Here is a 15,000-nt window from a genome sequence, read left to right on the forward strand (position 1 = left end):
ATTGTTAATTGCCGTGCTAACATGTCATGAAACAAATTCAATCACTTCGTACAGGCATACGCGCTTCAGAGTATTTTTTTCAACCCTTATCTAATTAGTCACATAACTCGGCGAGTCCTCATCTCGTATCCCAAAAGGAAGCAAACACATGATGAATGGAATTACAGTGTACATGTTTGTGTCTTCAATATATTTCCTTTAACTCCTGAAGTGATTATATGTCACCTGTAACAGGCGATCGTCTTTTTTCCGAAATGTCGAAACGCTTCCCCAAATGACTAGATATTGGGAAATACTTATTTAGCTCTGGCGAAACTAGAACGAAAATGAAACAGCGCCATGCAATTTACCGAGAGGCCAGGTCAGGTCAGGTTAGACACTAATGGGAGAGGAGAGATCTGGCCAAAACATTTCATGGCAAAATATGAGGTAGCATAATGTAGGAATAAACTGAAAGTTACGCAGAGAGAACTATCACTTTAGAAACTCTGCTGTTTATAGCCTATAATAAGTCGATTTGTTTCTAGCCATTGTAGACTATGATAATATTAATCACAAAAAAAAAATGTTGATTGTTACCTTTTACATATTTCAAGTTCTAATAAAAAACATTTTTACTCCATCGTATATTCCTAAACCAGGCTTGAGAATTGACAGCGGCTCCCGAACGGACCTAGCCTCCTGGGGCCTCAGATGCTTGGCGACGCTCCCGAGCCGACAAACAGCAGAGGCAAAAGGCAATCGGCTGCGGCGACGCGGACCATCAGACAAGTGCCACGTGTTTTTACTTAAGGCACATTTCCAATAAAGTACTTCTGCAACGAAATCAAGTTGAAGTCGGAGCTATTTTTAATTATTCAACTCACTTTTCTTAACATGTACATTAAACAACAATGCGTAACATAGAAACACGAGAAAAAAAGACAAAATGAGAAAATTAAAGCTAATAGTGTGTGCTCCGAGATGTAATATTTTAGTCTCTCTCTCTCTCTCTCTCTCTCTCTCTCTCTCTCTCTCTCTGTGTGTGTGTGTGTGTGTGTGTGTGTGTGTGTGTGTGTGTGTGTGTGTGCAAGTTATAAGTCCATCATTTTTGTAGTATATTGCCAAAATAATGCACTTAAAATAAAATTCTAAAAATCATTTTACATTATACAGCTGTCTAAAACGTATGATAACGACACATAACTTGAAATACTCGACTTGAACATTATCGACAGAAATCTTATATTAGTGGAAAATACGTTAAAGTACTTGCAATTGCAAAACAATACAAAATGCCAAAGATAAAATGGTTGGACTATTTGCTGTCTGCAATATAATACCAAATACAGCAAAAAACAAACAAACAACACGTAATTGTCCAATCTTTTTTTTCTGTATACCACATTACGTGTCCATGATTCCCTATCAACCGTGGCAACCTAGACCAGTGGTTCCCAAACTTTTCCAAGCTGTCGACCTGGCTTTCAGGTGGATTCTTAGCCCCCCCCCCCCACATTCACACATGCGAACTGACACCTTATATTCTAGACGATTCAACTTAAAATTAAGATTAAATACAAAGATGCATTTCATAAATAAAACCCAATTTAGTGAACAAAATTAATGAGCATTATAAAAAACATATTATATATATATATATATATATATATATATATATATATATATATTCTTATATATATATTCATATATATACATATATATATATATGTATATATATATATATATATATATATATATATATATATATATATATATATATATATTAACCGCTTCAACTCACATAATTATCTCCGTCCCCTTTTGCGAAAACGCCCCCCCCCCCCCCGATCTTTCCACTGCTCCCAGGGGGGCAGTACCGCCCCTTTGGGAACCAGTGACCTAGACCCTCTCAGCTGCTCCAACCCTACTTTGTGCTATGCACAGGAGCCTCCCCCAAGACTCTGTGGTGGTTTGCCCCCGCCACTAGGGCCACACCCCACGGCTCATTAGTCTTTTTTATTTATTTACACCAATATAACTCTGGTAAATTGTTAATTTTTCAAAAATTTACTTGTCAACGCCCCTGACAACGTAGTATTGAGCGGGGTGAAGAATGGCTTTTAACCCTCGGGAAGTATTTGGTTAATCTTACTATGGTAGGTTAAATAACTAGAAATTCATTGCAAATGGAAATAGGTTTAATATTGAATTAATCTATTGTTATACCCCGTAATAAATTGCTCAGTTTTATATGGTAAAGATTTTGTCTTTAAGTTTAATCAAAACGAAGAATTATGATCAGTTATATTTAGTCTAAACATCAACTGAATCCAGGGAAAATAATACACATTAAGGAAGCGGACACAATTATGGTTTACTCCAGTTTTCTGCATTTATTGGTCAAATAGTGGGGAATCTGACAGTGCGAACATCCCGGTCTTCTATTTAACAATGCAATTGTGCTCTTTCATAAGAATAACCGACGTCGATCCAATTTTCAAATTAGATTATTTAAAGTTAGGTTTTGCAGACAAATGTTGATGTAAAACTGGCCAAAGGAACGTTTTCGATGGAATATGTTTCATTTATAAAAAAAATGCTCCTTCATAATGTCTAGGGGCCAATAAAGGGTTCCGAAAACCAACATTTGTGACCCCGACAGTAAGGTCTCGGAACCAAGTCATTAACATGGACCGTTTTAGTTTATGCAACTGATGTAGAATAAAAAAGATTTATAGAGGAACAACTTCCACTTCCACTTTTACAACCCCCGCGTAATCATCCCAGGTGTACATCTACAAGCATAATGGAAACGCCTGTTTCTTCAAATTTTAAAACAGATCCTCCCATTGTAGAGAAATTCAGCGAACATATATCCTCACTTTTATTAATATTAGAATGTTATCAATTATCATCCCATTTTGCATCAAATGGAGTGACTTCAGCTCCGTAGTCGCATCGAATATATTGCACACGGACGCCTGAATGGATATTCCATGTGAATGCGAAATTAAATCACTTCCTTTTGATGCAAAATGGGGTGAAAATTGATAGCATCTCTACTACACAGTAGGCCGAGCCACATATGCAAGGCCTGATCGGGGTCTCCTTCACTGAACTGAACTGTGCAGACGTAACGGATAAAACAGATGCAGAATTATTGAATAGATTATCGTTATCGTTATCACCATCATTATTTTTTTTAGTATCACTATTATCATCACCATCATTATTGATCATTATTACTATGATTGTCATTATTATTGTTATAATTATCATTAATACCATGGTTGTTAATATTAATCCTTAATTAATCCTTATTATCATTATTATTACTATAATAATTATCCTCATCATTATTATTACTATAATAATTATCCTCATCATTATTATTACTATAATCATTTTCAGTAGTATTATCATCATTATTATCATTGTTATTATTGTTATTGTTACGATTACTATAATGTTTTTATCATTATGGTTTTGTTGTTATTGCTATATAATCTCCATTATCATTATCAATATATTTATCATTTGATTACTGATATGAATATCTTATCAATATTCTTATCAACATTCTTATTATTATTATTATTGTTGTTGTTGCTGTTGTTGTTGTTATTATTATTATTATCATTATTATTATCATTATTATTATTATTATTATTATTATTATTATTATTATTATTATTATTATTACTATTATTATTATTATTATTTTATTATTATTATTATTATTATTATTATTATTATTATTACCATCATCACCATCATCATCGTCGTCGTCCTCCTCCTCCTCCTCTTCCTCGTCATCACCATCATCATCATCATCATCATCATCATCATCATCATTATCATTATTTTTATTGTTATTATTAATATTATCATCATTATTATTACTATTATTATTATTACTATGATTATCATTATTTCTTCATTATTCTTATTATTGCTGTTATTATTATTAGTATCATCATCACCATCATCATCATTATTACTGTTGATATAAATGGCATTTATTATTAGTAGTAGTAGTATTTTTATCAGTATTGATATTTATTTATTTTTATTATCATTCTTGTTATTCATCATCATCATCATCATCATCGTCATCATTATCATTATTATTATTGCCATTGTGTTTATTATTGTTATCATCATCATCATTATTATTATTATTATTATTATAACTATTATTATTATTATTGTTGTTGTTGTTGTTGTTATCAACATATTACCATTATTATTATTATCATTAATATTATTATTATCATCATTATTATCATCATTATTATTATTATCATTATTGCTATTATCATTTTTATTATAATTATCATTATTATTATCATCACAATCACTAGTATCATTATCCTTGTCTTTAAGAAGGGGGAGAGGGAGAGAGAGGGATAAGTAAGGGGAAAAGGAGAGGAGGCTCAGAGAGAAAAGGGAGTAGGGAGGTAATAATGATAATAATGATAATGTTGGTAATAATAACATTAATGCTAATGAAATTATAATAATAATATGGTAGTAATAGTGATAATAATAGGTATAAGGAAATAAAGATGATAGTGATAATGCTAATAATAGTAACGATAGTAATGATGATAATAGTGATATTACTACTAATGATAATGATGATAATGATAATGATAATAATAAAATAAATAATTGTAATAATAATGATGATAATAATGATTATAGTAATGATATTTGTAACAATAATGATAACAAAAGATGATTAATGATGATAACGATAATAACGATAATCATTCTAATAATGACAATAATAATATTAAGAATGATCATAATGGTAATAATGATAATACTGATACTACTACTACTACCTCTACTAATGATAATAATAATAATAATAATAACAGTAGCATCATCGGGGGCTAACGATGGCGGGGGCGCATGGCCGCATCCGCCCTTCGCTTCCAGCCTTAGGGCCCCTCGTGGCGAGTCTCCATAATATTATTAATGATAATGATAATAGTAATGATAATAATAGAATCTATAATTATAATAATGAAAATAATGATAATGATAACAATAATGATGACGATAATAATAACAATAGAGGTAATAATAATAATAATAATAATTATTATTATTATCATTATTATTATTATTATTATTATTATTATAATTGATAATAATAATGATAAAAATTTTAATAATGACGATAATGATAATAATAATAATAATAATAATAATAATAGTAATAATATGTTATATATATTATGATAATAAAAAATAATAATATAATAATAATAATAATGATGTATATAATAATAATAATAATAATAATAATAATATGGTAATAATAATATCATATAATGTAATAATAAAATAATATAATAGTAATGATATACAATAATAATAAATAGATAAAAGAGAATAAAGAATGATAATAATAATAAAATTAAAATGATAATAATAATAATATCATTAACAATAGTAATAACATTTTAATCAATGATGATATGATAAAATAAATGATAATAATAGTAATGATAAGATATAATAATAATAATAATAATAATAATTAATAATAATAATAATAATAATAATAATAATAATAATAATAATAGTAATAATAATAATAATAATGATAATAATAATAATAATAATAATAATAATAATAATAATAATAATAATAATAATAATAATAATAATAATAATAATGATAATAATAATTTTACAAAATTTTAAGACATTTATGGAACAAATCGGAATAGAGCTAAAGATCCACTTTGCACAAAAAACACATTATTAGGGACAGCCAGGGTATTGAGGAGAGTATTAGAGTACTGAGTAGGAACAGAACGAGGAACCTTTGATTACTGGTAATAATCAGCTTCCCCGCTTTACACGTCGGTTTACAATCTACCAGTGATTTGAACAGCAAATTTACGTAATAATGATAATAATAATAATAATAATAATGATAATAATAATAATAATAATAATAATAATAATAATAATAATAATAATAATAATATTGATAATAATAATAAGGATAATAACAACAATAATAACACAACAATAACAACAATAATAATAATAATAATAATGATGATGATGATGATAATGATGATGATGATGATAATAGTAATGATATAATGATCATGAAACTTATAATGATAATGATAATTATAATGATAATAACAAGAACATTGATAACAGCAACAATAATGATAGGTAATGATAATTGTTGTGATGATATTTTAGTCACATCCATTATCTGGCATCCCTTCTATTATTGTTGCGTCTGTTCATTACAATCATTATTGGCGTTCTACGAGACACTTGCTCATATTTATTGCAGTTCTGTTTAAATCATATCCGTTATCAGGAATGAGCTTGTATTCAGTTCTAATATATAATATAACTGAAGAATAGTTGCATAATCGATATCCCTAAAAAAACAAAACAAAAAAACCTGTTGATTTGCACTTGTTACTAGTTAGCGAATATCGCTAAAGTTAGGAGTTTCTTTTCATTTTGTTGACGTAGTATATATACACACCCCTGAGTACATTAAGAACAAAGATTTGTTTGATGCTATGTGCTGCAATTACCCTTACAAATTGGTGGATATGTATTATATAGACAAGTTATCTGTGTATAGCGCCAAGTATTTGCTAATTCCTAGCAATTTGATCTTGTTAAACGTATATTGTAATTGGTTAGGATAAGATCCTATAATTAATAGTTCATTGATATAAAACAACAGAATATAATCAAATAGACACAACGAATTTACAGTTTTCGACCAATTTGTTACTTAATTCTTGAAATAGGTTTCTATAGCAGCATTCGCTGAACGAGCGCCTAGCGACGGGACGAAGCGAGTGTCGTCCATGTTGATTTCAGCCTCGCCCGCTCAGTACAGCTCTGACGTCGGTGAACGAAAGGTGTAGCGTGCTCTCGGTCCCGCCACCCGAAAAAAAGACCATTCTTTGGAGGGATTTAACAAGTGGTTTCGGGGGAAAGGAAAAACACCATTGGATTTAGTGCATCGTCTTGACAAACCAGGGATTATGCAAGCCATCAAATGCGTCGTGGTTGGTGACGGGTAAGCAGTTTAAAGGGAGAGATTGTTGCACTTGTTTCTTCGAATTTAGAAGCAGAGAGAGAGAGGGAGGAAAAGGAAGGGCGGGCGATTACGGGCAAGATACCAGTGCTGATGATAGTGATGAAGGTGGAGAGATTTTCGTTTGCCTCTTGCTCTCTCTCTCTCTCTTTCTCCATCCCCCCCTCATATTATCTCCCCCCCCCCCATCTCCCTCTTTCTCTCTCTCTCTCTCTCTCTCCCTCTTCCTCTCTCTCCTGTGTGATTCTGACGCCATGTTTATCTCGGTCTTTTTATTTTATTTTTTTATGGCGTTCAATTCTCAGTCAAGCTGTCTCATTCTATTTGAGTCTCTTTTATCATGTGAGAATTAAGGCATTTAGAGAAGGAGGAAGGAAGAAAACCAGATAAAGGAGTGAGTGAGGAAGAGAGAGAGAGAGAAAGATGGAGAGGACACGGTTTGCAGGGTTTTTTTTATTTACCTTTCTCTCTCTCTCTCTCTTGTTTCCATTGTCAGTTTTGTCACCCACTTGGGAAGCTGGAAATTAATGGTCTTTTCTCTTAACTGTTTATGCTGATTAACAACAGGGAAGACAGGTCAACATTTAGTGAAAGGGGAAGCAGATAGGTGGTAAAGAGAATAGAATTCGGAAGCAGCAGAGATGAATTAAGTTTTTGCTAGTTATTATTTTCCTATTGCTTTTGCTTGCCTTTCTTCTTGGGAATTTTCCTGGGTCTGACTTGCCATTTTTATATTATGCAGTTGTGCTTTGGGGAATCGGGACTTTTCTCCGAAATAAAAGTAATGATTATTATGGTTCGGTTTTGATAACTATTTGTTTTTTCATGTGGGATTGGTATAGCTTGAAGTGATTAATTTTTTTACAGCCACAAACCCCTTCCACTGCAACTTATTTTGCTGCAGCAATAGCTCTTTATTGCAAAGAGTATTTTTCCCTTGGATAAATTTTATTATCATTCAGGATATAAATGATCGAGAAATGTGAGGCTTACTGGATTTGCAGAACAAATTCGTAGTTTTTTATCAATAATTTTTTTTTTTTTATGCTTAAAGTAACCAGTGGAGTTCCAATGATTGAAAAGCATAATTTTAGTTTGAAAGATAAAGCAAAAGGGAACTTGGCTTGTATGTGTCTGTGCATTTCATGTTAATGTTGTTGTAGATCATGCTGGATCATGCAGCTTGTGGCCCCTTGGAATGGGCCGTGTGTATTAGGAATATATTTAAGCAGAAGATTCATTTAAAGCAAGATTTTTTTCATAATTAAGCTAGATGTATTCCGTCTGAACCTGCATTAAAATTGTATTGATTTGTGATGTATGGCTTTTAATCTGAAAGCCAGTTTGACAGCGCTTAAGTGTCCATTCTCCAGCAAAAGCCAACAAACATCTTGGCATATTTTCTGACAAGATAGAACTGACTCTTTACTGATTTGGCAATAAATTGAGAGGAAAGACTTAGAACATGATGATGTCAGAATTATTGTGGTTAGCGTGAGTGGATTGTTAGCCTTTGTTGGAGCACCAACATGCGTGACATAGCTTATGCACTGGCACTGTCTGTGATTTATCAAATTTTATTTTGTATGTCCTATCTGCCTGTCATTGTGAATGTGATATTACATGTTTGGTCTATAACACCTTAAATTTGTATACAAAAGCTGCAGATAGAATCAGCCTTTCCCATATGTAGAATATCTTGACTGTCATTGGGTGTAAAATTACAGGCAACTAAATATATCTCTGTCCACCACATTGCCATTTTCTTTCTCATGCTCTGCCAGAATGTATGTGTCTGCCAAGAATGCAGATCTAGGGTTTAGTTTCCACTTCCATTGCTGTACACTGTACATAGCCTCAGTGTAATCCAGGTTTGGTAAATGGCGTTATTTGTCAGAGCTTGTTCTTAGGCCTTTTGTCTAATCTGTCAACCCCTTTGGGCAGATTTTGTCCCTGGATGGTTCCATTTATTATATTTTGATAGCAAAAATATTGGGAGAGGCTTATATTGCACATTGAAGTTGTATATTGCATATTGCTTGTCTAATTTTTGCAGCACTGTGGGGAGTGCCACAGGTGGTGGGTGTGGTTGTGTCATCATTGGATAGACAGGCACTGATTATTTAGGGGAGATAAATGATGGTATTGTCATTGCCTGGAAAGTGTGGAATATTTTCACACATCAGAAACTAGGTCTTTTGAAAGGGATGTATAAACCAATCACACATTAATTTGCATCTGTGGTGTTATGTCACTTAGTATATATATATATATATTTGAATAATGCTGTGTCATGCAATGTTGCAGGCAGCTTAAGGACTTGTTAAAAAATATGTTTCATTCTGGTATGTTATGGGAGGAAAGTCATGCAGATGACATAGTTAAAAGTCAGGCCCAAGGTGCATGCCTAAATGTTGTGGCTGAATCACATCTTGAATCATAAGCTTTGCTGTTTTGTCATTGAGATGTTGCTTGCTTACAAGACCATTACTTTTAAGTTTTCTTACTCTAATTCATTCCTGAATTCTTCACTGAAAATAACGTATGTTCTGTTTTAGATTGTGGATGCATTACAGTTCAGGTAATATGTAAAGGTACTTGCAAGAAATATAATTTTTAGGAAAGGATAATGAAAGGGCAGTTGTACATATTATGGATACACAGGAAAAGTTATTGTGTGAAAACTAGACCTTGATAGGAAGGGAAGATGCACAGGCCTTGGCTTCAAGTGCAGAGGTTTGACATTTGCTGCACATGAAGAACAGATGTAGTTTCATTGGGGATTGCTGTGCCTTAGATGCAGTGTTTATTTGTGTGTGTGTGTTACAAGGAGAATGGTGTACTTACTAATCAGGTCATATGAGCAGAACAGCTCAATAAAAGCTTTTTTCTTTTCATTATGTTTTGATGTATTACTGGTATTTTGTCTATTTGGTAATGTGCTTTATGTCTTTAATTACACACAATATTATTTATGTAATTGTGTCATATATACATAATTCATAATATATACATAATTCATAATTAGTTGAAACAACTATTTCACCTTTCTGGTTGTATATGTAATTGCAGTGTCAATGATGATGCATATTCCTCTTCACAGGAGGAATATTAGTAGTGAATGAAATAGGGAGTTTTGATTTAATGTCCTTGATCTGTCTGTAGCAATAGCGTATAACACATACAGAAGCATGCAGGTATATACTTATTATGTACTATTAGTAGTTATTTAACCTCCAATAGGTTTGTCAACATTGCAGAATAATACTTAGTTGTAGAAAAATATGCTCAGAATACATTGTTTTACTGGTTTATAGAAAACACTTATTATTGTTAGCATGTCATTGTTTTTTATCATTACAATTATTTTTTTCATGATAATTTTTGTATCAGAATGATTGCAGTCATTATCATTACTGCTATTGTTAGAGTAAGAAAAACTAAAATATTTGTCCAAAATAACCATCCCACTTTTAAGATTTATTGGAAATTAACATTCTATAAGGGTAAAGATACATCTATTTTGTGCTTGTTTGTTGGTGATATGGTTAGCATTTAACATACTGTGTAAGTTATTAGTCCTAGAATTGATGCTCAAAACCAACTGTGACTTTTTCAAAAGGAAGTAGCTGTTCAGAGTTTGACTTCTCTGAAAGATAGAAGAGGATAGCTATATGTTTTTACTTGACATAGTAGATGAAGATGTGGGCCCATAATTGCAACACATAATGATTGTCCATTTTTGTTGAAATCTGATAGATATGGCTTATGATACAGCTGAAGATAATGTATGATTTAAATACAAAGCTAATTAGTACTGAGTCCTGTACAATTGAGGTACTTTATATAATGTCTTCAGTGAGATTTTGTACTCTGTAGCCTATATTGCATGCACAGGCACATCTGAATTATGTGGACCATGTGCGTGAAGCCAGTTTATGCCGTTCAAAATGTGTGTCATAGGATCTGCATCTTCACAGTGCAGTGCATGTGCATTATCAGGGATAAGATGATCACCTAAGCATGTTTTAAGCTGTGGCATTAAGGCCTACAATATAAAGCACATTTGCATGAAATTGCCTTTACTGAATCATACCAGCTGGGTAAGTTTGCAAAATCTTTGTTTATTTATCCATGTTTGATGCTTGTACTTACAATTGATTAGATGTTTGAATTTTACTGATGTTTATACATTGTTTCAGTAACTGTTGTATATATCAGTTATCAAAAGTTCTTCTTTCTTCTCCTCCTCCTCCTCCTCCTCCCCTCCTCCCCTCCTCCCTCCTCCTCCTCCTCTCCTCCTCCTCCTCTCCTCCTCCTCCTCCTCCTCCTCCTCCTCCTCCCTCCTCTCCTCCTCCCCTCCTTCTCCTCCTCTCCCCCTCCTCCCTCTCCTCCTCCTCCCTCCTCCTCCCCTCCTCCCCTCCCCCTCCCCCTCCCCTCCTCCCCTCCTCCTCCTCCTCCTCCTCCTCCTCCCTTCCCTCCCTCCTCCTCTCTCTCCTCCTCCTCCTCCTCCTCCTCTCCTTTTCTCCTCCTTCTCCTCTCCTCCCTCCTCCCTCCTCCTCCCTCTCCTCCTCCACCTCCACTCCTCCTCCTCCTCCTCCTCCTCCTCCTCCTCCCTCCTCCTCCTCCTCCTCCTCCTCCCCTTCCTCCTCCTCCTCCTACTCCTACTCCTACTCCTACTCCTTCTGCTTTGTCACCGACATCTACTACTTGTTCTTGTTCTCATTACTACCTTTTAATATCAGCCTATTGTTAATAAAAAGTTTTTTTTTATTTCCTGTAACAGGATAATTGAAATCCATATTTTATAAAGTTAAAAAAGAATATAGGAAAAGGGAACTTCTTATAATGAGATATTATTTTTGGATTAATATTCTATATGGATAAGCCAAGGTTTTACATTGAGTGAAAGGGCAATCAACTTATTGAATGGTAACCAGACTTTTTTATTAATTAGCTTGAGTAATGTGCTTTCAAGTGTGTTTTTGTATGTGAAAGGTATAGGGATACTTTAATTTCCATCTAGGGAATAGTGAAAAGAGGAGGTACAACTTGTATGCCAAGGAAGATGGTATATTATACAATTTTACTCTGAAAGTATTGTACATTATATATGGGTTTCATAACACAACTTTCATAACGGTTAGTGTCATTTATGTAGCTTTACTTTTCATACAAGTGTTTATTATTTAAGATGAAGTGGTCATTATGTATATACACATCTTGTTTTTTTATGTAGAAACATGACCAAGAAGAAAAATAAAAGTTGGGATTCTTTTAATGTGATAAAGATAAATGGGGTCTTTTTGTTTTTTATTATTTTTTCTTTCTGTCCTTATTCTGGTATTCTATGAATACATAGTTTCAGTACATTAGAATGTTTCTTTGCCTTGGATAGCATTTAAATTGGTAACGATGGGTAAAGTTTTCAGTAAAATTAGCTAAGGACAGGCATACCTTAGTGTTTGCTGCTATGCACAGGGGGATGCAGTGATTGGAATTTAAACCTGCATGTAATGTTTCATGTCAGTATTTCATATTTTAGATTAGGATGTCTCAGCCTGGGGTGGGAATGTGCAATTGAATCTAGGACATTCAATAAAGATTGTTTTTGTCTTAACCCATAGCTTATGCATACATATCCATTGCTAGCTTACTTGACCTTGCCTACGTGTGTAGTTCTTTGATTTTCTGGGAAGAAGTGTGTATTTCTATTTCTATTTTCATGAGTAGGTCTGTTATTATCATTATTATTGTTATTATTATTATTATTATTATTATTATTATTATTATTATTATTGTTATTATTATTATTATTATTATTATTATTGTTGTTATTTTATCATCATCATCATCATCATCATCATCATCATCATCATCATCATCATCATCATCATCATCATCATCATCATCATCATCATCATCATCATCATCATCATCATCATCATCATCATCATCATCATCATCATCATCATCATCATCATCATCATCATCATCATCATCAATCATTATTATTGTTGTTGTTATTGTTGTCATCGTCATCATCGAGCCAATTCTGATGGCAAAGCACATACTGTTTACTGTAGTCTTGTTTTATGAATGTCTTTATGCAGGTGGCCTACAAGTACTCATCCACCAAGGAGTTAGTAGACCTCATGGCCTCGTTTGATTTTCCCTTTCCTTGAGTTTTCAGGATTTTTTATTAATTCTAATGTTGTTAAAATTACTGATAACAGATAAAAAAAGACATTTCCAAAGATCAAGGAAATGAATAAACAGTTGAGAGAAGCACTTGTGGATCCATCTGTGTGTAAAGACAATAATGGCATGGCAAGTATATATGCCACCACTGGCAGCATTGTGTTAATATTGTATTAATAATAGATAGTAATAAATTTCAAAACTTTTCCCAAAATTTTAAGGAATAAGATAGATAAGTGAGATCAAATAAGCCTTGTAATTGACTTCTTGGTCATTTTGCACACTTGGGGGGTCCTCTATGTATAAAAAGTATAAAAAAATCATATTGGACAGTGTATGTATACAGGATCTCCTGGCATCAGTGGGTTTATCTTTTGGCATTGTAGGGTATTTATATCTTTTTATGCAAATATTTTTAAGATGAAAATTTATTTGTCATTTGTTTGGTTTTTGATGATGATAAAGAAGAAATAGCGGTTAGAAATTGGACTTGATGATATTCAATTGTGAAATTACTTTTAGTATGCAAATGCAATCTTACTTTATAGTATTCAAATGTGATATTAGTTTGCAGAGGGTGTAAGATGTTATCCTAACTTTCTGTGACAGAAAGTCATGGAATCCATTTCCTCAGATGCAAAATTTGCTCCAGAACTTATTAGAAATTGTCAATTTTGGGGAAGTCAGCTCTCAGATTAGCATTGGGTTACAATAGAATCTCAATATTTTTCTTCATGTAGGCTAATTTTGTTTCAGATATATATATATATATACATTCACTTAGTGTCAAATATAATCTCTGTTATAGATTAAATACTGGTCAGTGTCATTGGGTATTTTATAGCAGGCACTTGTAGCCTATTTCAGAAGACTGAAATGTCAACCTTCAGAAAAATAGAACATGATTGACATCTTGAATTATGTTGTGTGCAGGTGGCTTTTCATTCTTGTCCAGCTGTTTGTATGTGTTACAAAAAAAAACTCCAAATGTGGCACTTTTGAATAAGTTAAAAACACAAAGTATATGCTAGACCTTATGAAGAGGCCAGCTGTTTCAGAAGTGTTGTGGGGTTTGGTAAGTGGCAGCAAGGCAAAAGTATTGGCTTTGTATAGATAAGAGAGAAGGCAAAAGATAATTCATTTGGTGAGAAACAATAGCTAGTTACTTCAGTTGAAATGGTTTTATAGGTAACAGTCTCTACAAGCTATGAATAAACAAAGGTCAAAATAATGTAATAATGATGATTTGCATAATGCTTGTTTTGAAAGTTGTGGGGAGTTTGTTATATATTGTGTAATAATATATTCATATATTATGCTGGGAGGGAGTCAGTTACTGATGTTGTGATCTGATAGGCAGCTTACTTGTGTTATCAGGGATTTGCTGATCTCTGATAAGCAGATACAGAGAGAGGGCCCATTGTTATAACTGGTACAATGTACCAAGTTTTATATGTTGTGATTTTATTTTGTGAGTTTCTTTAGGCATCTTTTTATTGCCAGTCAGTAGCCTAATGGTAAATCATGCATGCTATAGATTTGGGGTGGTATTTATTATTTCATTGTATAATTTTCTTTTGGTATGACAGTGGTGATGTATAAGCGCAGTACTTTTGTATAATCTTTATTCATCAAGAAAACATTCTTTAATTACTTTATTGTCCTTGAATTTTCTATCATTTTAGGCTCACCATTATAAAAAAGGGCTGGAA

At 32.7% G+C, this 15,000-nt stretch overlaps 1 protein-coding gene across 1 annotated transcript in view; it reads left to right on the forward strand.

The window, feature by feature from the left end:
* Positions 1–6,851: 6,851 nt before the first annotated feature.
* Positions 6,852–15,000, forward strand: part of LOC119584362 (ras-related C3 botulinum toxin substrate 1) — an 85,762-nt gene continuing 77,613 nt past the window's right edge. The window contains exon 1 of the mRNA XM_037932932.1: positions 6,852–7,069. Coding sequence (XP_037788860.1) covers positions 7,035–7,069 — 35 coding nt within the window. The 5' untranslated portion in view covers positions 6,852–7,034. The remainder of the gene's footprint in view (positions 7,070–15,000) is intronic.

Source organism: Penaeus monodon, chromosome 18 (genome assembly GCF_015228065.2).
Source record: "Penaeus monodon isolate SGIC_2016 chromosome 18, NSTDA_Pmon_1, whole genome shotgun sequence".
Lineage (NCBI taxonomy): Eukaryota > Metazoa > Arthropoda > Malacostraca > Decapoda > Penaeidae > Penaeus > Penaeus monodon.